The sequence below is a fragment of the Rattus rattus genome, chromosome X (genome assembly GCF_011064425.1).
Source record: "Rattus rattus isolate New Zealand chromosome X, Rrattus_CSIRO_v1, whole genome shotgun sequence".
In the NCBI taxonomy this organism is placed as follows: Eukaryota; Metazoa; Chordata; class Mammalia; order Rodentia; family Muridae; genus Rattus; species Rattus rattus.
Window position 1 is genome coordinate 94,833,226 of NC_046172.1, and position 22,961 is coordinate 94,856,186.

Genomic DNA, 22,961 nt, shown 5'->3' on the forward strand with positions numbered 1-22,961 from the left:
TTTTGAGACAGGATGTCATGTAGCCAGGGAAGACTTCAAACTTCCTGAGGAGCCAAGGTTGACCTTGAACATCCTTCTACTCTTAGTCCCTCCTTAAGTGAACACAGTAGCCTCACACCGCAAAGCACAATACCAAAACTCATAGCCTGCACATCTAAGGGGAAAGAAACATTTTTATATCGTGCTGATTTTTATTTCACAGCTTCCAAAGATGCCGTGCTCTCCTCCATCAAAGAAAATATGAGGGATTGATAGTGGGGAGGCACCTTGAGGAGGGTGCATCCTTACACAGATTAATACATATACCTCTGAACATAGTTAAGGTTATCATTCAAGGAAAAAAAAATCATGGCAAGAAAGAGTTCCTCCAGAGACACTGAAGTGATGTTGGAAAGGTGGTGGAACTTTCTGGTCACATCTGGCTTCCATCATCAGTCGACAACTGCAGTGGGCTAGGAGGGAGAAGACAAAGCCTGGGCCAGCCAGACTTCTGGAAGAACTAAAACAGAGGCCCTAGCTGACTAACCCTTTCCCCTGAGCCCCGCCCCTGGCAGTTTCTGCTTACTTGCAGCGTTCCTTGTAATCAGAAACAATCCTCAAGCTTTTTATGACCAATGGAAGGAGTACTCTTGAAGAAGAATTAAAGTAGATTTCCTCTACTTTTATGCCTACTAATACCTCCATCTCCCAAATTCTGGGGTTACAGATTGCAGATGAGCAATACCACACCCAATTTAACTGTTTTATCTTTGCAAGAGAGCTATAGACACGGCAAATGAACTAGCTTTTTGACTCTTACTGGTATGTTCTTAGGGAAGTTTCTCTGTTGTACCTCAATTTTCCCCATGTGTCGACTGGGTCAGGGTTGCGGGGAGGAGTTAAATATAGAACATGATTGCTATGAGGAATACACAAAGTAGTACATGTAACATTCTAGTTCTCATTTCAGGCACATATAAAGTGCTTGGTAATGAATAGTGTTACTAACGACAACCTTACAATAGCAAACTTTACAGTTTTTCTTTGCATGCATTTTTTTCCTTCTGCAGGTTTAATCACCTTCAGTCCACTGTGATCCAAAAATATTAAATGAAAACTCCAGAAATGAATAATTCATACATATTTAAATTGTGTACCATTCTGAGGTGTGAAATGCTTTCTGCATTGTACTGCTCAGGACACCAATAATCCAATTTGTCCAGTGTCTGTAGGCTGTGTATGCTATCTGACAGATAGTCATTTAGTAGCCATCCCAGTTATCAGATTGAATGTGACAGTCTCAAGTGTGAGAGATCTCATTTGTCCATGTTCATTGTATTATAATTATTGTGTTGCATTTTTGCATTTGATTTGTTACTGTGTCTCACTTTTGAACTAAAATCTATCACAACAGGAGAAAAACACCATCTCTGGGATTTGGGCAGTTTTGGACAATTTCAGGTCTTTACTGGTGGCTCTTAGAATGAGCTGGCAACTGCTTTTGTGGTCAGTACCAATTCTTATAAATGGATTTGGGAGAAAGAACGAGAAATTTGGATGGGTATGCAAAAAAACCCTTCAAGAGGAAGTACAATGAAATGAGCAAGATGGAGAGCATACGGAAGCGGGGATCTGAAGTGATCTGGAGTGGTGACAATATCTAACATGATTTGATGTCCACCAGGCTGTCTGTCATTAGGACAATTATCTCCAGCCCTCTGAGGCTGTCCATTTCAAGAATCTCTCCTTATTGTATACAGCATAGAAGACCGAGGTTAGGGCTCAAGTTGGTCCTTCCAGCCGAGCTTGAGAATCTCTGTGCTTCGGTGGACTTGACATACGTTCTAACTCTGAAAATTGGTTTTTGGGCTCAGAGTGCCACTTTTAATCACCTTCCACAGCATGTTGAGTTCTCAGGGGCTGAGCAATAAATAAACCCTGTGGCCCATAGATGAGGTTGATGCCGAGACAGATCTGCACGCAGATGGTAACGCTGGCTTAGCCATTTCAGATGGCAAGACTCCTCTAGCCTAATTTCAGAGTAGCTTGTTTTCTAATCTCAAATCACTTCATCAGCCCCATGGGAAAGCCCAGTTAGTGACAAGTAGGCTATGGAGAATCGTCTCTCTTTGTTTGTCAATCATGCTTTTGTTGTATGACCTGAATGTGTTTTGCTTTCTCCATTGCTGCAGAGACATCAATAACAATTTTGGGGGCGTTTCTGTTTTCCGATTCCACATATAAACTGTACTATCCATCCGTTCTTCAGGAGTTTGGTTGCCATGTCTTCTTTTGTTTTTTGAACAGGGTTTCACTGTATTATCCAAGCTGGTGGATCTCCATGTATAGCACAGGCTGGTCTGGTGCTCCTGAGTCTCTTGTCTCAGACTCCCGAGTGCTGGGCTCGCAGGTTTGTACCACAACTTACAGCTTATCTTCATGGCAGAATTTAGAAATGATATTGTGATCATCATTTTTCTCCTCAGATGCTTTGTTTTTTTGGCTTTATTCCCAAATTCCAGGTGTGTTTCCACGAAGGGCCTCCAGGAATGGCTATGCACTGCACAACCCTAGGAGGGGGTGCCATTCACATAGACTATAATTGAATGGCGCCACTAGGGTTGTGCAGTGTACAACCTACACAGCTATACACGGCGATCCCGGCATAAAGAATTAATGTATTAATGCTGACTTCATCGAGGGTGTGGTCTGGGGGAGAAATATAGGGTGGTATGACTCAGAAATGTTCCTTGAGATCTGAAACAAAAAAAGCTGCTGCTGTAACAGGTTAGTTAGGGAGGGGAGGGAGGGAGGAGGGAGGGAGAGAGAGAGAGAGAGAGAGAGAGAATGAGAGAATGCTGTGTGGTGGTGGTGGCAGAGGCAGTCACTAAATGGAAGGTATATTTACCTTTCTTTTGTGCAGCAAATAATGTTTGAGGGCTCACTATATAAGAAGTGTTGAAGTGTGGGCAAGGGCTGGCATAAGAGAGCTTTGGCTCCGGGCCTTGTCAAGGAAGTTGGGTCAGAACTTATAAGGATAGGTAAGGAAGAGAATCCCCCTGGGTGGGAGGGTAGTGGAGGGAACTATGGAGGTTGGAGGTAAATGAGTACTGATAAATGGTGTATCTTGGCTATATAGGAATGCATGTGAAAGAAGTGGGGAGCAATAAATGTTGAGGAGGGTCAAGTGATGAAGGGGGTAACTTGATTGCTAATGGAAGCCTTTGGCTCTCTTCGCCAACTACAGAGCAGCTCTTCAAAGTGTGTGGGTTTTAAAGGCAGCTTTATTGAGATCTATTCACACACTCGATAAAGCACGCATTTGAAGCATATCTTTGAGTTCATTGTGGCTGTGGTGTGTGCCTGCAATCTCAACACTTGGAAGACTGAGGCAGGAGGTTGAGAGCTACGCTACCTGCCTGGGGCACAAAAGCAGGACCCTACTGAAATAGAGATAAGTGAATGAGTAGCTAAGTAAGGTCCACAGTTCAATGGTTTTCAGTATGTTCATATGGATATGTAACCATCATTGTATAACACGTTTGAGAATGTTTCCATGAACTTGCCAAAGAAATTCCATGTGATTAGCTCTCAACCCCCCTACCTGTCCTTCCTGGACCATCTCCAATGGCCCCAAAGTGCTTTTTATCTATAGATTTGCCTGTTTTTGACATTTCATATAAATAAAAGTTATAACATGTCTTTTTGTGGGGTTTTTCATTGTGTGTGTGTGTGTGTGTGTGTGTGAGAGAGAGAGAGAGAGAGAGAGAGAGAGAGAGAGAGAGAGAGAAAGAGAGAGATTACATGGTTTTTCTTTTTGCAGTGCTGAGGATCAAATGTCATCTCATTCATGCTGGGCAAAGAGCCCTTTCATTGTGCCTCGCCCCTAGACCTTGGTATGACATTGTTAAGGTTCATTAATGTTGTAGCGTATAAGTTAGACTTCATTCGTTTTAAGCCAATGCGATATTGTCTGGTATGGTTGTGTATATTTTGTGTATCTTTTTATTCAGTGATGAGCATTGTAATGAATCATCCCTTTTGGCTATTATGAATAATGATATTTTAACCTCTATGTATTAGACTTTGGGTGGGCATATGTTCTCCTTTCTCTTGGCTGTAGAAGTAGGATTAGGGCCTGTCAAAGCAGTTCAGAGAGTAAGAGCACTGGCTACTTTTCCAGGGAACCCAGGTTCAAGTACCCGCACCCACTTGGAGACTCACAATTATCTGTAGCTACAGTTCCAGAGGATTTGGTGCCGTCTTCTGTCCTTCCTGGTACACATGCCTGTGGTGCACAGACATACATGGAGACAAAATGCCCATACACATAAAATTATAGAACAAAATTAAGAAAGAAGTAGAATTGTTGGGTCATGTATATGATAACCATGTTTAACCTCTTGGGAAATTGTCAAGCTGTTTTCTAAAATGGCCACACTGATTATATCCCTACTAATAGTGTAGGAGGACCTCGATTTTTCCACATTCTGTTGAATACTAATAACTGTCATTTTAAAAACCTATATGATGTGTGTGGGCCTGTGTGCATGTGTCTAGTGTGCATGTGTGTGTCTGTTTATTTATGTGAATGAGTGAATGTGCATGTGAATGCAGGTGTGTGCAGGTGCCACTGGACCTATTTGGCGGTCGGTGGACAAACATGAGTGTCATTCCTTGCCTTCCACTCTGAGACAGAACTTCTTGTTCCTTGCAGCCTACGCTGGGTTAGCTGGCTTACCACCTTTTATACATTGTCCTGTTTCTAGTTCCCATCTTGTTGTATGTGTGCTGGGATTACAGATGCATATTCCTGCATCAAAGTTAATATAGGCCCCAGGGATCGGAATACAGTTCCTCATACTTGCAAGGGACTTGTGTACCGGGCCAGCTTCTTGGTTCTGGGAGTCTTCTTTACTGTACCTATGCCTTGTCCGTAGTGCTGTTTCATTGTGGGTTTGATTTGTATTTCTCTGATGTCTAGTGACGTTGAACATCTTTTTGTATACATATGGACCATTTATATATTTTCTTTGGAGTAATGTCTATTCAAATATTTAGCATATCCTCTCTATGGATTTGTCTTCTTTCTGCATTTTATTTTACAATACATAGTCCCACTGTTATCCCCCGTTGACCTCAAACTTGCAGTTCTGTGGTGCTAGATTATAGATACTGTACCACTATGCTGAACTCTTAGCTTACTTTTAAAATTAGGTTGTCTTTAAAAATTATTATACTTATTTATGTGTGTTTGCGTATGCACACACACGTGTGGAGATCGGAGGGCAACTTGCTCTACTCAGTTCTCTCCTTCAAGCATTTATGTCCCAGGGGTTGGACTCAGACTTTTAGTTTTGTCAGCAGATCTTTATAGACCTGGGTACTTCATCATTGTCACATACATGACCTGCGGCATCATAGCCACTCAACCATCCATGACTCTAGTTGCAGGAAATCAAATGTCCTCTTCTGGAATCTCTCTATGGTCATAGGCACATGTGGTGCATACACACACACACACACACACACACACACACACACACACACACACACAGAGAGAGAGAGAGAGAGAGAGAGAGAGAGGGAGAGAGTTTTTTTTTTTTTTTTTTTATTTTTTTTTTTTTTTTTTTTTTTTTTTTTTTTTGTTTTTTTTTTTTTTTTTTTTTTTTGTTGTTTTTTTTTTTTTGTAGAAGACCTGAGTTCAATTCCCAGCACCTGTGTCAGGTGGGGCACAACTACTTGTAACTCCAGCTCCAGGGGAGCTGATGTCTCTGGCCATTGGGGACACCTGTATTTACATGCACATACCCCTTCCTACCACATAATTTCAAATACAATCTTAAAACGAGAAAAATTCATATGTTTATTCACATTCCTCTATGTATTCAGTGTATTTGGTCATATTCACTTTCCCACTCACACCTACAGCTCCTTCCAGATCCGCAAGTCTCTTTCCCCATTTAACATCTTTTTTTTTTTTTTTTTGAGACAAGGTCTCATTGTTGTTTTCTCTGGCTGGCAAAGAACTCACTATGTAGGCCAGGCTAGCATCAAATTCATATATCCCCTTGTTTCTGTCTTCTGAAGGCTGGGATTAAAGGTAAGCGCCACCCAACCTGGCTTAAAAAATGACCCACTTCGTCCAACTAACGCTGTCCATATGCACCTGGGTGTGGGGGCTATCCAATAGAACACGGTCAACTTAGTGCCAATAGCGCCTCAGCCAGGGGACCTTTTTCCTGATGCTTGTGTTTTGATGTCATATCATATCATAGAGATGCCATCATTGTCAAATCCAACGCACTTCTCGCAGCTGCTTCTTTGATTTTCGAGTAACCCACTGCCAGTGGTAAGACATGGTTTTGCATGTGGATAGGGTGATCCGTGATCATTGGCTACATTCTCTCTACCTTTAAATGGCCTTTTCAGTCCCATCGTAATCAATTGTAAGGGTTTACTTTTAGACTCTCAATTCCGTCCCGTCATCTGTATGTCTAGCCTGATGTCGAGCCCACACCGCTTTGGTTCCTGTTGCTTTGGTTGGGGTTTTGTCACTGGGCACGGTGAGTTTTACTTGCTCTTATTTTACACTGTTCTGGCTAGTATTGTCACGTGGACTTGAGCATCAGCCTGTCACTCTCTATAGTCCCTGGGATTGTGCTGTGGACTGCAGCAAATCTGTCATCAGAAATTCCTAAGGAGTATAATGTGACCAGACAATGTTTCAGTAGTAGAAATATGACAGTACTTCGAACTGGGGTAAAGAGGAACACATGGTGGTCATCTGGAGACTAGTAAGGAAAAATCACGTAGCAGGTTAAGTAAGTGATGGGGACCAAAGTAGCAAAAGATTGAGGATGGACTCCAGACCCACTAAAAAGGTGAAGGGGCAAGATGCCAAGCCTCAGGGAGTGGCTACATTTGAGAATAGGAGACATCAGAATAGCTCTGAGGTTTGTAGAGAAGCTGATTGATTGGCTCCCAGATCCTTTTCCCCTTTCCTTCCCCCTTCTTCCCCTTCTCTCCCCTCCTTTCCTTTCCTCTCCTCTCCTCTCCTTTCTTTTTTCTCCCCCCTCCTTTCTTTTTTAAAGACAGGGTCTCTCTTTTATGTAAGACTCTAAGTGTACCAGAACTCACTAGGCCGACCTAGAATTCCCAGAGATCCATCTGCTTCTGTGTCGCAAGTGCTGGGATCAAAGGCATACAACATCAGCCCTGGTTTCTTAAAATGATTATGATTTATAGCACACTTGCAAAGATACTGGCTAGGCGTCCTGTACACCTGCCACCCTGCTCCTGCAAGTGTTAGCATCCTGTGTAATTTATAGTGCAATGTCAACACTTAGCATTAGCATAGTATTTTTAACGAAGCTGTACGCTCTGTTCAGGTCTCACCAGTTTTTCCATGAACCTCCTTTTGCTTCTTCAGGATCCAGTCTAGAGTCTCACATCATCCCCAATGGTCCTGTCACTTCAGTCTCTTCTAAGCCTCAACAATCTCGCATTCTCTTTTGTGATCCTGGGAGTTTTGAAGAGTACTGGTCAGTTTTTGTGGAGAAGTTCTTTGTGTTTTGACTGGGATTAGGTGATTTGAGTCAGCTTCTTATCAACATGACATATTTTCTCTCTGTCACAAGAGGCCTATGATGACATGTCTTGATAATGTGATGCTAGATTGGATTCCTGATTAGGATGGTTTCTGTCAAGTTTTCCCAGGGTAAATGACCATTTTAGAAACGCTCTCAGTTTTCTTATTAACTACTGTGTCTTTCAGTGCTTCTTGCCTACAGCAATTATGGCTGCAGTGTTCGGCTATTGGCAGTCTTATGTTTCTCTCGTTTCTTCTACCTTTCTTAGTGGGAAACCTAACATATGGAAGGATGAGATCGCCTCTCATATTTTTAAAAATTGAAAAGACAGGGAAGGAAGATAACGAGTTCAGATTTAGGAATGCTACATCGGACGTGTCTGTATACCATCTACATGGAAATCTCCAGGAAGAATTTGGTATCCACATGAAAAGAGCAGTTGAAGCTGTGACAGGACAACTACATGCCATTATTCTTTCCCTTTAGAGATGCAGAAATGGAGGTTTGGTAGAAAATACCAGCACAGCATCACCAGGAAGCCACACTGGTGATGGCCTTGATTATACTGCTCTGGCCTTGTTCAGTGGCTTATTACTGGAAGGAAGCATTAATAACCAGATCCTAGTTTTCAATTTACTGTGCCACTATCTGCAACTGTGTGTGGCAATAAAGAGCCATTTAATATCCCAAATTAAATGAATCTAATAACAGGCTGTTGGAGTAGAGGGGTATGAGCAGTGTCTGGAGTTACTGGAGATGGCATGGACTTGCCATGCACATTGGAGAAATTCACAGTACAAGGACAAGGGAAAGGGATATCCAGTGAGGATGACACTCTCCATAGGTCACACTGAAGTTACATTACACCATCCATGTAACTCTGTAATCCAACATTCAATTATGATGCCTACTCTGTGAGATAGTACTATTGTAATCTCCATTTCACAGAAGAGGGGCTTCAAGTTATACGGTTAAGTAGTTTTTCCCTTTAGGCAGCTGGACAAGGGAAGCCAAGTCCTACACCAAAATATTATTAATGTGAGCAGTTGAGAACAAATGCAGTAGAGTGAGAAGATGATGCCGGTGTAGTTCACCCTAGGAAAGGATTTTTCCATAGAAATCAGATGTAAAGCTTCTAAATATTTAGGGCAGGTTCACTGCTAGGCATTGTGCCAAGTACATTTACTTGTTTTCTTATATTTGATCCTCTGTGAATCCTTGTAAGACATAGTTCCTATTTTCAGTCCCATTTTTTTTTGTTGTTCTTTTTTTCGGAGCTGGGGACCGAACCCAGGGCCTTGCACTTCCTAGGCAAGCGCTCTACCACTGAGCTAAATCCCCAACCTGTTTTCAGTCCCATTTTACAGATAAAAAATTTCTCTTCTCTCTTTTCTCAGGCCACAGCATTAGTGAGTGTTAGAATCAGCGTACTGACCCAAATCTGCCTTCACCAGAAAACCTATACACAAGTAGTACAAGGAAGTGCATGCCTGGAATCCCAGCATCCAGGAGGCTGAGGCAGGAGGATTGTGAATTAGAGACTAACCTGGGCTATTTGTGTGATCCTGTAAAGAAACAAATAAGAAATACCCGGGATTTTCTTCTGGGTGGATTGTTTAGGAACCTGGGCATGGCTATTGTTTGAGTATGGAGATTACTAAACGTGCCTTTGCACCTCTTCTTGCTTCACACGCCTATGGTTGGCCAGCCAACCTTGATAATTTTTTAGAGATCACTCAAAGCGGATTACAGTCTTGTCCTTCAAGTCTCTGATTTTACAACTTATTTGTTCTTAGGCGCGCTTATTCCCATGTATCCAATTGTTGAGGGAAATTTCTTTGTAAGCTTCTTACACTGACAAAAAAAAATACTAAATTCTTAGAAAGGTAAACTGGGAGGGCTGGTGCGAGGACTGGGCCTTTAACCATGGGTATGTTATATGGGAGTTTCCCAGGGGAAATGGTGTGAAGTCTGCATTTGTATAATATATTAAAAATAGTCACAAAACGGAAAGGTTTCCTGGAAGACCATTCCGGGAGAATGTGTAGGACTACCAAGGGCAGTTTCCTGGTGTTGCAGATTGATCAATTGATTGATTTGGGACAATCTTTCTGTGTCATTTCCTCTTCTGTTGCTGTGATAAGACACCGGGACCAAGGTAATTCATGGAAGAAAGAATTTGGGTTTATGGTTCCATAGGGGCTAAGAGTCTTTCATGTCAAAGGTGGTAGCCGGCAAGGGAAACTGAGGACTTACATCTTGAATCATAAGCAGGAAGCAGAGATAGAGAGCTGGCAGTAGGTGAGGCTTTTTTTTAACTCTCAAAGCCCTGTGACATACTTCTTCCAGCAAGGCCATGCCTTGCAAATCTCAGTGGTGCCAGTTGAGACCAAGGGTTCAGATGTCTGGGACTATGGAGAACTCTTATTGAAACCACCAGCTTCCCCCTACACCCCACACTGCCTTCGAGTTCACTACGCATCTAGACTGGCCTGCCTGGAACTCATCAGTCTATCTTCATGTCTCCCCATCGTGGGATTACAGTAGTGAGCTACCACAACTGGCTAGCATTGTAGATTTAAAAATTACAATTCAAACTAAAAATATTAGGAAAAAATAGGTGAGTCATAACCCCAGTGGTGTAAAAGGTTTTTTAAAGTATTATATCAGAGATGGAAGCCATAAAGGACACAGTATATATAGCTGCTCCCATAGTGATTTAAAAGGAGCTTGTGTGCATCAAGAAATTAACATAGGTAGAGTTGTTACAGGGGGAAAATGTTTACAGTAAAAATTTTTGTAGTCTGAATTAAGTGTTTTGTTTTATTGAGAAAAGAGCTTCTATAGCTAAGGCTGTCCTTGAACTTCTGATCGACCAGTATCTACTGGGATTACTGCTATGCCTGGCTCTAAATGCTATTAATATAATATAGATATAATATAATAATTATTATATCTATATTATATTAATATAATATGGTTTTTGTGACCCTCCCAAAATACAGCTAGTCAATAAACATGAAGAAAGAAGTTTTAAAGTTAGAAAGAAGTTGTATGAAACATACAAGTTAAAAAAACAGAAAAAGTTAAGTTTCTTATCCCTTTTCAAAATGTTTACCATTTCACCTGGATGCAGCCCAAAACACAGTCTTATATGTGCCTGGTGCTTGTGGGGTTATCAATTCAAATGACTTTTTTTAGAGCACAGATTACCATTATGAAAGTTAAAGCCTTAAAGAATATGTGGTTTGCTTGGTCTGTATCCTTTGGTTCCATATCTAAGAATTTAAGTGCAGGACAAAAGTATTTTTGTTAAACAACAACAAAAACACCAAAGATCATTTGTATTTAAAATGTGTGTGACAGTTTTTTCTTATTATTAGCCCTCCAATGATGTAGTTTAATAGATTATTAAATAGCATTTACATTATATTGGGCATTATAAGTAATTTAGAGATTGTTAAAATATGTAGGAAAATAAAAATAGATAATGTGTAAATGCTATGGTATTTTATATAATGGAGTTGAACATCCACTGATGTGGGGATCTGAGGGGGTCTTGAAAGCAATTCCACATGGCTAGGGAGGACTGACTAGTTCCATTTCCATGGGCCTAGAAAGCCTCCTGTAACTGGAATAAGGAAATGGTAAAGGAACTGGGTAAATTATTGAATGGGCATATAATCAAATACAATGAAGCTATTAAAGATTAGGCTGGAGATGGGGCTGGAGAGATGGCTTTGCAGTTAAGAGTTGACTGCTGCTCTGGCAGAAGACCCAGGTTCAATTTCCAGCGCCCACATGGTGGCTAACAACCGGTCTGTAACTCCAGCTCCTGGGAATCTAACGCTGTTTTTTCTGGCCTCTTTGAGCACTGCATCTATGTGGTGCATAGATGTACATGCAGACAAAAATAGCCATAGTATAATATATATTATATTCTATATATTATATATTATATATATTATATATACATAGTTGGTCTGTCTGTATTTTAAAACGTACTTTAAAAGATGAACAAAGAAATGAAGCATGGAAGCATGTTCAGGATACAGTTGGCATAATGCATATTTGGATGATTGCTACATGGAGACTGGAGCACAGATGTTCTTGTCTGCTGTGCTTTTCTTTAGGTATTGGCCAGCCTAGGGAGGATTTCAAATGACACAGCAGAGTGGCATTTTAGATAAATCCTTCTTGTAATATTGTACATGGCGTTGGTCATAGGATTGTCACAGTCGTCCAGAGAGAAATGATGCGGGCACGAAGGTATGGACAGGAGTGAGTAGAGCTTCAGGAAAGACTTTCCACAACCTGGGAATTTCATCTTCCCTATGTGAGTGTTACCCACTTCCCTATGGTAAGGAACCCACGTGTGTGTTCTCGGGAATCCTGTGTCTTCATTGGAAGTGGAACCAGGAAAACTGGAGCTAGAGGTCTAGGGCCTAAATGCTTGTGTGCTAGGCTACATGTCAGTCTCTGTGACTCGTCGAACCATGTCCCTTCAGTGTGTAACTGGTCCAGCAGCTCCTTTAGGATGGTCTTTGGTAAACTTGGGGTAAAATAGGGGGCATGAATAGGGAGTAAGAAAAAAATGATGGCTGAGAGGATGGGGAGCTGGGGTTTGGGTGGGTACCTAGAACTATAGTGGTTAAGACGTAGAAGATGAACTGAGACAGCAACCAGTAACTGGTAAAAGTTAAATGTACTGTTTCCTGGGCTGGACTCCTATGGGGGTCGTTTCATAAGGAATTAAGACTGTTTTATTTTTTTTATAGCATCTGGGCATTTTTTTTTCTTGGAATGACTAGCCACAAAGACTTCAGTTTAATAAAGGTTTGTGAATCACATGTACCCACCAGACCTGGAGCTGAGATGAGTTTGAGCTAAAATGAGCTTGTGTCGGCATTGCTGGATCTGTGTGGTGGGCTGCCCTGTCGGGTTTGTTTTGAGATATCTCATGGTGATCAAAATAGATCTCACGAATGTATGGTAGCACTGGCATAAAACTATTAGGGTGTTTTATGTGTGCTGTGAATGCAGTGAACGGGCAGGGCTATAGAGGAAGAGCCTAGGTGGCAAGTACATTGAATTGGGGTTTCATTAGAAACGCTTCTTAGTCTCCTCATCTGTGAAATAACATGGCCCTGCCTGTGTTGGGGTTCGTTAGCTCTCTGTAGCACCATTTTGCTTGCTCTTTGCTTCAGGGGCTGAGCTGTTTGGAACATGGCTAGAGAGTCAATGCTGAGATATGCCGGCATCTGTTCTCGCTCTCATCTTTTTGTGTTTGCACTTCTAGGGTGTCTTCTGTTTGCAGCTCAAGGAATACTTTAGCTTTCCATCTGGCAGTCTAAAACATATGCTGTCAAAAAGTTGGAGGTGTCTGGAACCATCCAATGAAGGAGACAAGGACAGTGAAGGCAAGGCTAGGCTAATAGGTTAAAATGTTATTTTTATAATGGATGATTGAAGAAGGGTGATTGGAGATGTGACCTTAGCCTGACTAAGCAGAGGTTCAATTTCAGCAATCTTTCTAGTGGATGAAGCAGCTGTGGGTTTCCTAGATGGAATGCATTGAATTTTGAGGTTTTTGTGGTTTGGTTTTTGTTGTTGTTGTTGTTGTTGTTGTTGCTAATGTATTCACTGTATTTGACTCAAAGAGTGCTTGTCAAAAAGAAAAAGTCCCCTATCCTGGTAATAGGTATAGACAGACAAGGAAAGAAAGGCTGGAATGTCAATTAGAAGGTTTTCTCCCTGTGTAAGTAAACGTTGGCAAGCTCATGTAGAATCAAGACTAGATTAGCTAGCTATCTCTGAGTGATGCCGGATAATAGGAGAATGGAGTGGATTGAAACTGGATGCTTAATCTTGATAGTATGTTCCTGAACATCTGCTGTACAGAACTAGTCAAATACTTACATGTCTGTCCCCTCTAAGCTCCTGACACAGAAGAGTAAGACTTCATTCATTCTGAGGCCCTCTATTGCATTTTTACTTTCTGTTTGGCATGGTGCAAAGTGTCTGGATATTTCAGAAGCCCAGGAAGGCTGCTGGCATGACTCTCTGGGGGGTATTCCAGATGAACTGGAAACCTTCCAAAGGTGGTTGGGGCCCGGAATCCTCTTTGTACTGTGGCTTCAAAGTATAGACTTTGGTGGGCCTGATGCTGTCTTTGTGCAGTGTCCAAATTGGTCCTTTGCCTAAGGTGAGTAACCTTCCTGCTGTGTCTGGTGTAAAGAACACCACCTTTGTTCAGTTCTCCCTTGGACTGCTCCTGAGGGCCAGACAAGGGTGTGGGGAGGAACTAATATTTGCAGAATCAAAATTTCAAGTACACAATCCTTATCCAAAATGAGTAGAGTTAAATGTAGTTCAGAAATCAGCTTTTGGGTGTTTTAGAAAGGCAACATAATTGATGTTTTCCATGTACTCCCAGTGGGGTCTGGGGCAGCACCCCACATAATGAAATACACCTCATTTCTGTGGGAAATACATAGAAACTCCCCATAAGTCAACTAAATAAAGTGATATTTACCTCTATTCAAGTCATGCTTTGGACAAGCGCATAGTTTCTGTTTTAGAACCCTTTGAATTTGGCGTTTACCAATAGAGGATTGTGGACACGAAATTATCATTGAGTTTTCACTTTAATCAAATTGACTTCTGAGAGAAAAGGCACGGATGGGTGCTGGTAGGTGACTCTTCCCGTGGAGGGGTTCTCTGATGGGGTAATGGGGATGATGGATTCCCACTGGTGTTCTTAAGACACTGTCTTTTCCGTGCTCTCTTCTTTTCCTCTTAGCAGGGATTCTAGCCGCCAAGGTTTTGCCTTCCCTATATCACACACTATTCTTCTCAGTATAGACTCCAAGTGAATGGAGACACAAAATGCCACACACTTTTGGCAAAGCCAACAAGCCCATAATGCAAATTATCAGAGGTCTCAACGTGACAGGGACGGCTATCGATGATGAGTTATTTTTTAAAACCACACAATGAAATCAATGTGCATAAAGGAACCCTGCAAACATAAGGTTTAGGCACTGGGTAATCCTCAGTCCCATGGAATGTCTTTGGCCAGGCCCTCAGAGTAGTTTAGTCTAAGAGCAAACACATAGCATGTGAGGTGACCAGAAATGGCTGACCTCATTCCATCTGGAACTTGTTCAGCATGCAGATGTGGTGAGGGGAGGTCTCAGGATTGCAGATCATGGTGCTTTGTCCGAGAATCTAGGAATTGCATGGTTAGCAAATTTTTAAAGGCGGTTTTGGCCTTGATGGCAGTTGAAGATCAATGCATAGGCCAAACAATTGCAGGTCTTCCTTCAGAGCCTGGAGTCCATGCCTTTGTCGCACCCAGGTTCAGGGAGCTGATTGACCTATTAGAATGACAAGATTCTTTTGGCTTCCTTTTTGCCTGTCATGATAACAGGACTTGAGAAAAATCACCTAGGTAAACATGTATAGAAACAAACAAAATCCAAGCAGGGGTTTTAGAGTCTGGGGTAGCAGTTCGTGAAAGTTGTAGGAAAATTCAGAATGCCCAGTTACATCCAATTTTTAGATAAAAAAAAATCAAGCAATGTTTTAATAGAAATATGCTTCATGCAACACTTCCAGCCTACTTACACGAAAATATTATTCATTGTTTCTCTGGAATTCCGATTTAACTTTGTGGCCTGTATTTTTATGTGCTAAATTTGGCAGCTCTGGGTATTGATAAGCCCACCTACCCCCATGCGAGGCAAACCAGATGGAATTCGTGTGCACGTTCCATGTACAGAATCTATTTTTACCTGCCCTGGGTTAAAGCTTGAAAGACTGGCTACTTATGGCATATTGAAGTTGAAATACTGAAAATTCGACTCTCTCTATATATATTGAAGTTGAAATACTGAAACTTCGACTTTCCCTCTCTTACACACATACACACACACACACACACACACATACACACACACACACACACACACACACATACACACAAATGTACTTTGGTCAACTATCTGCTTTGTATCTATACAGATTTTTTTTAACCACACAAAACATAAACTTTACCTTTCTGTTTTTTTTTGCAGTTTTTTGTTTTAGAGTTTTGTTTTTTAAATATTATTAAAGAAGCACCAAGTCACTGTGCTGAGTGTTTTGCTTTCTAACCATTCTTAATTCTTTAATTGCAGATCTTCCTCCTGGCCTGTCCTCCATGCCCGGGAGCTACCGTCATCTTCAAGTAAGAGAAAATTGTGTTTTACTTCCTGGCCCTTCCTTTTCAGGCAGTTCCTTCTATTCAATGACAAAGGATGAGGTGGTGTCAAGCCTGTGGCCTGTACTGCTCGGTCTCCTGGCCTTTCATGAGGAATAAGCATCTGTTAGGAGCCACTGAACTGTCCATGTTGTATGTGGGTTATAGCTGTTGGTGAACTCTGGGAAATCCTACTGAACCGATCTTTGTGATTACACAGCCACAGCAGGGTGACCTGGCAGCTTGTTGTCCTGCTTAAGTACCTTTGAGAGGTGCTGGAGGCCACACAGCTTTATTCCATAGCCCTCCCCATCTATCTCTTCATGGAGGATGTGCTATTGCAGGCCTTTGGTCCTGTGTCTTTATGGCCATTTTTCCTTCCAGTGAGAAATGAAATGATGGGATTCTGGGAATTGAACACAGGGCCTTATACCTACTGCACAGTGTTCTACTACTGAGCCACATCCGTAGCCCTATATGTCCCAAGTGTCTTTTTTTATTTTATTTTTCCTGGATATTTAATGTATTTACATTTCAAATGTTATTCCCTTTCCTCCTGTCCCACACCCCTTCCTCCATCCCCCTGCTTCTATGAGGGTGCTCCCACTCCCACCCACCCACTCCAACCTCAATGCCCTGGCATTCCCCTACACCAGGGAAACGAGCCTTCACAGGACCAAGGGCTTTTCCTCCCATTAATGCTGGACAATGCCATCTATGCTACATATGTGGCTGGAGCCATGGGTCCCTCCATGTGAACTCATTGGTTGGTTGTTTAGTCCCTAGGAGCTCTGGTGGGGTCTGCTTAGTTGATATTGTTGTTCTTCCTATGGGTTGCAAATCCTTCAGCTCCTTCAATCTTTTCTTTAACTCCTCCATTGGGGTATCCTTGTCCAGTCCAATGGTTAGCTGCAAGCATCCTCATCTGTTTCAGTAAGGCTCTGGCAGAGCCTCTCAGGAGACATCCATATCAGGCTCCTGTCCGCAAGCACTTCTTGGCATCAGCAATAGTGACTGGGTTTGGTGGCTGCGTATGGGATGGATCCCCAGGTGGGGTAGTCTCTGAATGGCCTTTCCTTCAGTCCCTGCTCCACTCTTTGTCCCCGTATTTCCTCCTGTGAGTATTTTGTTCTCCCTTCTAAGAAGGAATGAAGCATCCACATTCTGGTCTCCCTCCTAAGCCCACAGCCCACAGGTGGGATCCTACTTTCTCTCCATTAACTGTCCAAGGAGAGACTTGCCGAGTTTCTTTAAATTATCTGCAAGCATTAAATCCATTAAAGTATACTCAAGCAAACCATGTTTCTCTGAAAGCAGGATTACTTAAATTAAATTAGTAAGAGTCCCAGAACCCTCATTTTAGCCATGAGTTGTGATCATCTCCCTCATCAGACCTTTTATTAGAGTTGCTAATTCGAAGGTAAATGGGCTGAATTAATTTCCTCTCCTCCACCCCCGCCCCCAAGCTGGAGCTATTTGTGAATAGTGAAATGGCCAGAGGGAGGGAACAGGAAGTAATATGCCTAGCAGATGCTTGGATAGTTGAGAGTAGAGTAAATGGCTTTCTGATTTACTTAAGTCATTAGAGTGTGAGGTAGGGAAAACTACCCCCATTTGCTGCTGCAAACAGCTCCGCAGAATAGCCACTTAGTCTCTTGCCTTAGGTGAGTACCTTTCTTCCGGGTGACTTTTTATATATTATGTGGACAGCTCCCACAGAAAAGGGCAATTTAACCTCACTTCCCCTCCCTTGCCTTTTCAAAATGAGCTCAATTATTCAGTGTGATATTTTTAAAGCAACATGCATTGATTTTATTTCATTAGGATGAAGGCAACAATTCTCATCAGAAAATAAATACCACTTCCATCCTACCCTCAAGAGATAATTTTGGTTATTGCCTTTCTTTTTTTCTTTTTTTTTGGTAAGCAGAAATCGTATTCTCTACTCATATTTTTACTATTCATTTTCTCAACTTAATTTACTTATTTTATACTCATTCATAAATATGTAAATATGATTACTAGATTTTTTTTCATAGTGGTCCTTTGCCTTTTCTTTTTTTAACTCGGCTCCTAGTTTACACCAGTTCTCCATTATGAAACCAATGCGTATCTTTCTCCATGTGCATGGGCAAGCTCATGGGACTTGTAGACGTTTTTGTTAATTGTTTGCTTTAGTTCTTTAACACAACCTGCCTTGTCATTCAACAATATCTCGTGGAAATCTGTCAAAGTCTACCGGCATATCCTATTTCAGAAGGGCTGCAAAATATTTCATAAGTATACAACTTACCTTGGCATTTCCATATTAATGGGCAATTTAGTTTCTGAGATAATCATGACTGTGTACTAACCTTGCATATTGTTACTTTCAACTTATGTGTATGTATATGTCTTGCATATACAACTATTATTCTTAAATAACTTCTGAATTTCCAATTCTATCTAAAGTTGCATTACCAAAGATGGATAACCAGTTGTACTAGAACAGCATATTACATACTCCCTGCTTTTTCCTGTAAATTGAGTATCCATTACTGTCAGCTATTCAATGTTTTATGTACTAGTCTCGAGTTATTGATTCTCTGTTCTCTTTCATTGGTTTGTGTGCCACAATTATATTCACTTGATTACATGAGTTTAAAATTCATTTATTATATTCTTGTCACTTTTTCCTACTTATACAATTTAAAGCTTCCTTTTACTCAATATTCCATTCAAGTTCTACTAAGATACTAATTACAATCACATTACATTGGGTTGAACTTTTTAATTATGTAGATCTTTTTAGCTGAGAAATTGTATTTCTTTGCATGTTCACATCTGATTTTGTGTTAATTAGATCTATTCTTTTCTTCTTATCTATTCTATGCTTCTGTATATATATTTCTCAAAAATTAATAGCTTTTTCCTGTTGAGACTTGAATATCTTCCTCATCTCATTGCTAAGTGCTATTTGCTGTTAAGAAAAATGTTTATTGATTTTCTTTTTACAAATATTTAGGTTATGTTCAGCTATTACACAGATTCTCTTATTTCTAGTAAATTTCATTTTTCTGCTGTCTTTTCAATACTTAACTTTTTTGTTGCATTTTGTAGGGACTCAGCTCAAGAAGCTATCTTGAGTTGATGACCTATTCTGACTAAAATTTTTTAAATCAAAATATTTTCTTTGTTCCTTTTATATTTGTGGTTGAACCATGTTTATTTGGTTTTGATTTTTCATTTTTTTTATTTTCACATTTACTTATGAGTTTGGTCGCTATATATTTTTGGCATCTGGTGTTTTGTTTTTCCTCAAAGGGTTTTCTTTTTCTTCCTGAAGCACATTAGTCAAGTTCAGTGCTATTGAGCTAGTCCCCTAGCTCTCATTGATCTTTCCAATACAATGAATTTTCTTGATAGAATTTCTGGTTTTGAAATACCTTTATATTACTAAAGCAAGCCTACTGATTACTGTACGTTATTAGTTTGATTCAGAGCTGAAGATTTTTGGTGTGCATTTTATTTAGAATGTGTCTTAAGTATTCATAAGTGAGATTGAAGACTAATGTGGTATTTTTTTATTAGATTTGAAGATTAAATATAAGATGGGTAACATATAGTATAGAAAAGGCTTCTTCTTTTTCTTTGGTCTGTAATACTTTAGTTACCCTTAGAAATTGGGTCCTTGGAAGGGTTGATGAAACACTTGTACAGCTTGTCTGGGCTTGGTTTCCTTTTTCATTATGGTCGACCCATAATTACATTTTCAATGTCTTTTATGGGAACCAATCTATTCAAATCTTTTTGCTTTAATTGTGGTCATTTGTGTTGGTTTGGGAACTGTCTGCCTCTTCTTTATCTTCATATTTGTGGCCATCCGTTTCAGTGAGTATGTACTACTCATGATCATTTGAAGAATGGAGTCGTGCTTTCTTGTTTGAACTTAATCTTGTATGTTTTCCATTGGCTCGGCTGTATTTAAATTTGCTCAGCAAGCACATTATCAAGTTTTCATTGCTATGTAGAATAAAATCTTTAATGTATTCATCCTTCTACCTTCCTTTCAAGGGTTAAGACCATGACTATGTTAGTGCACAGTTCAAACACCTCAGTGTACCCAGATAGGCTCTGCTGTAGGCTCACTGAAGAGCACTGTCTACCTAGTTCTTATTTTTTCCACGGGTGCTTTGCTAGACCAGTCCTGCCTAAGTTTGCTATCTTCCCATCTAAACAGAGTTTGGCATGTTCCTTGCAGAGACATGCCCAGTCACTGCTTGAAAACGGTTATTATGTGTACAGCAAGCTGCATAGCTCCACGCTGGGCTGGGGCTGACAGTTGTTTTGGTGGTGGAGAAGGAGCAGGATTCTCCACAGGCCTTTCATGCTCTGTTTCACAGGGGAGAACGAAAGCTTGCCAGGGTTCCAGCTGGGCCCTGACCATTTCATTTACGTGCACCTCTGCTGACACGTGACTTGCTAAGTGCTGCTGTAGCCTGCTGCTAGAAAGGCTGCCTCGGCGCAAACATGTGTCTGAGATGGAGAGCTAGAATTGGCAGGGTCTCTACTTGGCTCACTCACAGTGACCTTGGGCATAGTGCTCTTATGAACTCTTTTCTCACCAACTTCCGGAATTTCAGCCTGGTAGCTTCCTGCTTCTGAAAGCTCCCATCTCCATGTTTCTAGGCGTGCTTCTTTATGGATGTTACTCCAGTAGACCCAGCACTGTTTGTTTCATTGTATTTGTACGTGCAAGGCTGTTCTTCATCCCTTCGAATCTGAGACACTTTCCTTTGCTGATTTACTATGGCTTTTTCCTGAAGAGCAGTACTTTCTATAGCCACCCTATAGAGTACCTTTTTTCATACAGGTTTGACTAAAAGCAATACATTCTGCCCTGTGTGTGGAGGTTCCATGCCCCCACATTCAACCAACTACAGACCGGAAGGTTTGTTTTGTTTTAAATTGTATCTGTTCTAACAGGAGACTTATTTTTGGTCATTATTCCTTAAACATTGATAGCCCACAGAAGAAATTATATAAATGTATATAGTACTATACACATGTTTACAGTGCTCACATTGTATGAGTGTTGTTACAACTAACCTAGAGAGGTCGTAAGCATCGTGTTTATTTGTAGGTTGTACACAAGTACCGCACCATTTTATATTAGGGACTCGAGAACACCCTGAGGTTGGTATGTGTAAAGGCTCCTGGAGGATAACTTGTATCTGACTGTATACCCTGGAGACTACTTCACTGCTGTTCTGCTACCAAACTTCCAAGTACGTATCTGTCTCCGTCACCATTAGGGGATTCATCCTGTCATATATGTGAACCAGTTGCCCCTTTTTTCCTTTTGTGATTTGGTCCAGCTATGTATCTCCTCTGACTGCCCTCCAACTTACAGAGATCCACCTGCCGCTGCCTCCGAACAGAGCACGGGGATTAAAGGTACAGACCATCTTTCTAAACCCACAGTCCTAATGAATAAGACTTCCCTTTGATAAGGAAAAGGAGAGGACAGAGCACCATGTTGCAGTAGCCAGGGAGCCCCTCGGCTTTGCTAAGCCTTCACTGCAGCTTTTTTCTAGACCCTTTCTTTCTTTTGTTTTCCTTCTTTATTACAGCAGATTTCAGATATACGCATGTTACATTTATTCTCTGTTCATTATCCTTTTGTATAATGGACTACCAACTCATGTTACTAGTTTTTTTTTTTTTGGTTCTTTTTTTCGGAGCTGGGGACTGAACCCAGGGCCTTGCGCTTCCTAGGCAAGCGCTCTACCACTGAGCTAAATCCCCAACTCCCATGTTACTAGTTTTATAGAAGGCTATTTCTCATTTTACTTGACTAAATTATATGTATCTGAAATCTAGAAGTCTTTTATCTTTGCAGTAAATACTTCTTTTGCCTTTTATTTACATTTTTTGTTGTTAATTTAAAAAAGGACCTATTGTGAGCATACAATTTTTTTGCAACCTACTTTTTAATAAGGGTTCAACCTCTCCTCTAGCCCATCACCCAGCAGAGGTAGTTGAAGAGAAAAGTTATAGGATATGGGGGGAGTGGACCTGTTCAGCAATAGTTTTTGGGGGTGAGCTTGATCTTCTTGGGCAGCAGTTCAGTCTCTTTTTTTTTTTTTTTTTTCCGGAGCTGGGGACTGAACCCAGGGCCTTGCGCTTGCTAGGCAAGTGCTCTACCACTGAGCTAAATCCCCAACCCCTAGCAGTTCAACCTCATAGCAAACACCAAATAGGAGTCAGCAGCTGCAGACCAGTCCTCTAGGGAGGCAGACACCAGGCATGAACCTGTAGCAACAGCCCAGTCCTTTCAGCAAGCAGACACCAGGCAACTGTAGTTCAATCTTCAAGAAACTGCCAGGCTCACCAACCAGCCTGAGGTGAGGCCTCAGAAGCAGCAAGCTGCCGCAGGAACCTCACAAGCAGTTCTTGGGTGAGTTTCTCTCAAGGGCAACATTATGACAAGTTGAGCTCATCAATGCTATGTAAGGCGAACTAATACATGCTTGTCATTAGCGTAGAATAGTGAGATGGAGCAAACCAAACCAATGCTCAGTGGTCGTCTCCCACTGTCTGTGGGGTCATGTTTTTACTCCTTCATTAAGTGTCCCATCACCTGTCTGCTGTAGCCAAACATCCTTTCACCTGTGTCTGCTTGAGGAAGACAGTCTTTCACATGTCTGCTTTAGAAAGACGTCCTTTCACCTGTGTACCCCAGCAAACCAGAACTAACTGTCCAAAGAACTGGAAGTTTCCACTTCAACTTATTTAATGTGTGTGTGTGTGTGTGTGTGTGTGTGTGTGTGTGTGTGTGTGTGTGTGTGTGTGTGTGTGTGTGTGTGCATATGTATAGGTCATGGGTGTCACATCTCCTGGAGGTGTGTTACAGGCAGCTGTATGCTTCCTGACATCTATGCTGAGACCTGACCTACAGTCCACTACAAGGGCTGCAAGCTCTCTTAATCACTGAGCAGTTGTTCCAGTTTAGTTTTGAAGTTTAAGACAGGTCTTGATATGTATCTCAGATTAGTCTGAAATCACTATATGTATCCTAGGCTGGACTTGAACTGAGATCATTCTGCTTCGGGCCCCTCAGTGCTGGGATTACAGGTGTTTACCATCATGCCTTGCTTACATGTTTA

The 22,961-nt window shown here is 41.3% G+C and overlaps 1 protein-coding gene across 6 annotated transcripts in view; it reads left to right on the forward strand.

Moving 5' to 3' along the window:
* The window catches only part of Tmem164 (transmembrane protein 164), a 156,240-nt gene that overhangs the window by 52,741 nt on the left and 80,538 nt on the right, over positions 1–22,961 (forward strand). For 4 of the 6 annotated variants that reach the window (XM_032890398.1, XM_032890397.1, XM_032890393.1 and 1 more), the window contains one exon: positions 15,752–15,801. The exons of 1 other annotated variant lie outside the window; for it this stretch is intronic. Coding sequence is in view for 2 of the 5 variants with exons in the window: in XM_032890393.1 (XP_032746284.1) it covers positions 15,752–15,801 (50 nt within the window). In the remaining 3 variants the exon portion in view is untranslated. Of the gene's footprint in view, positions 1–12,903; positions 12,992–15,751; positions 15,802–22,961 lie in introns of those variants that run through there. One more of the 6 variants, XM_032890395.1, reaches the window with a different exon arrangement.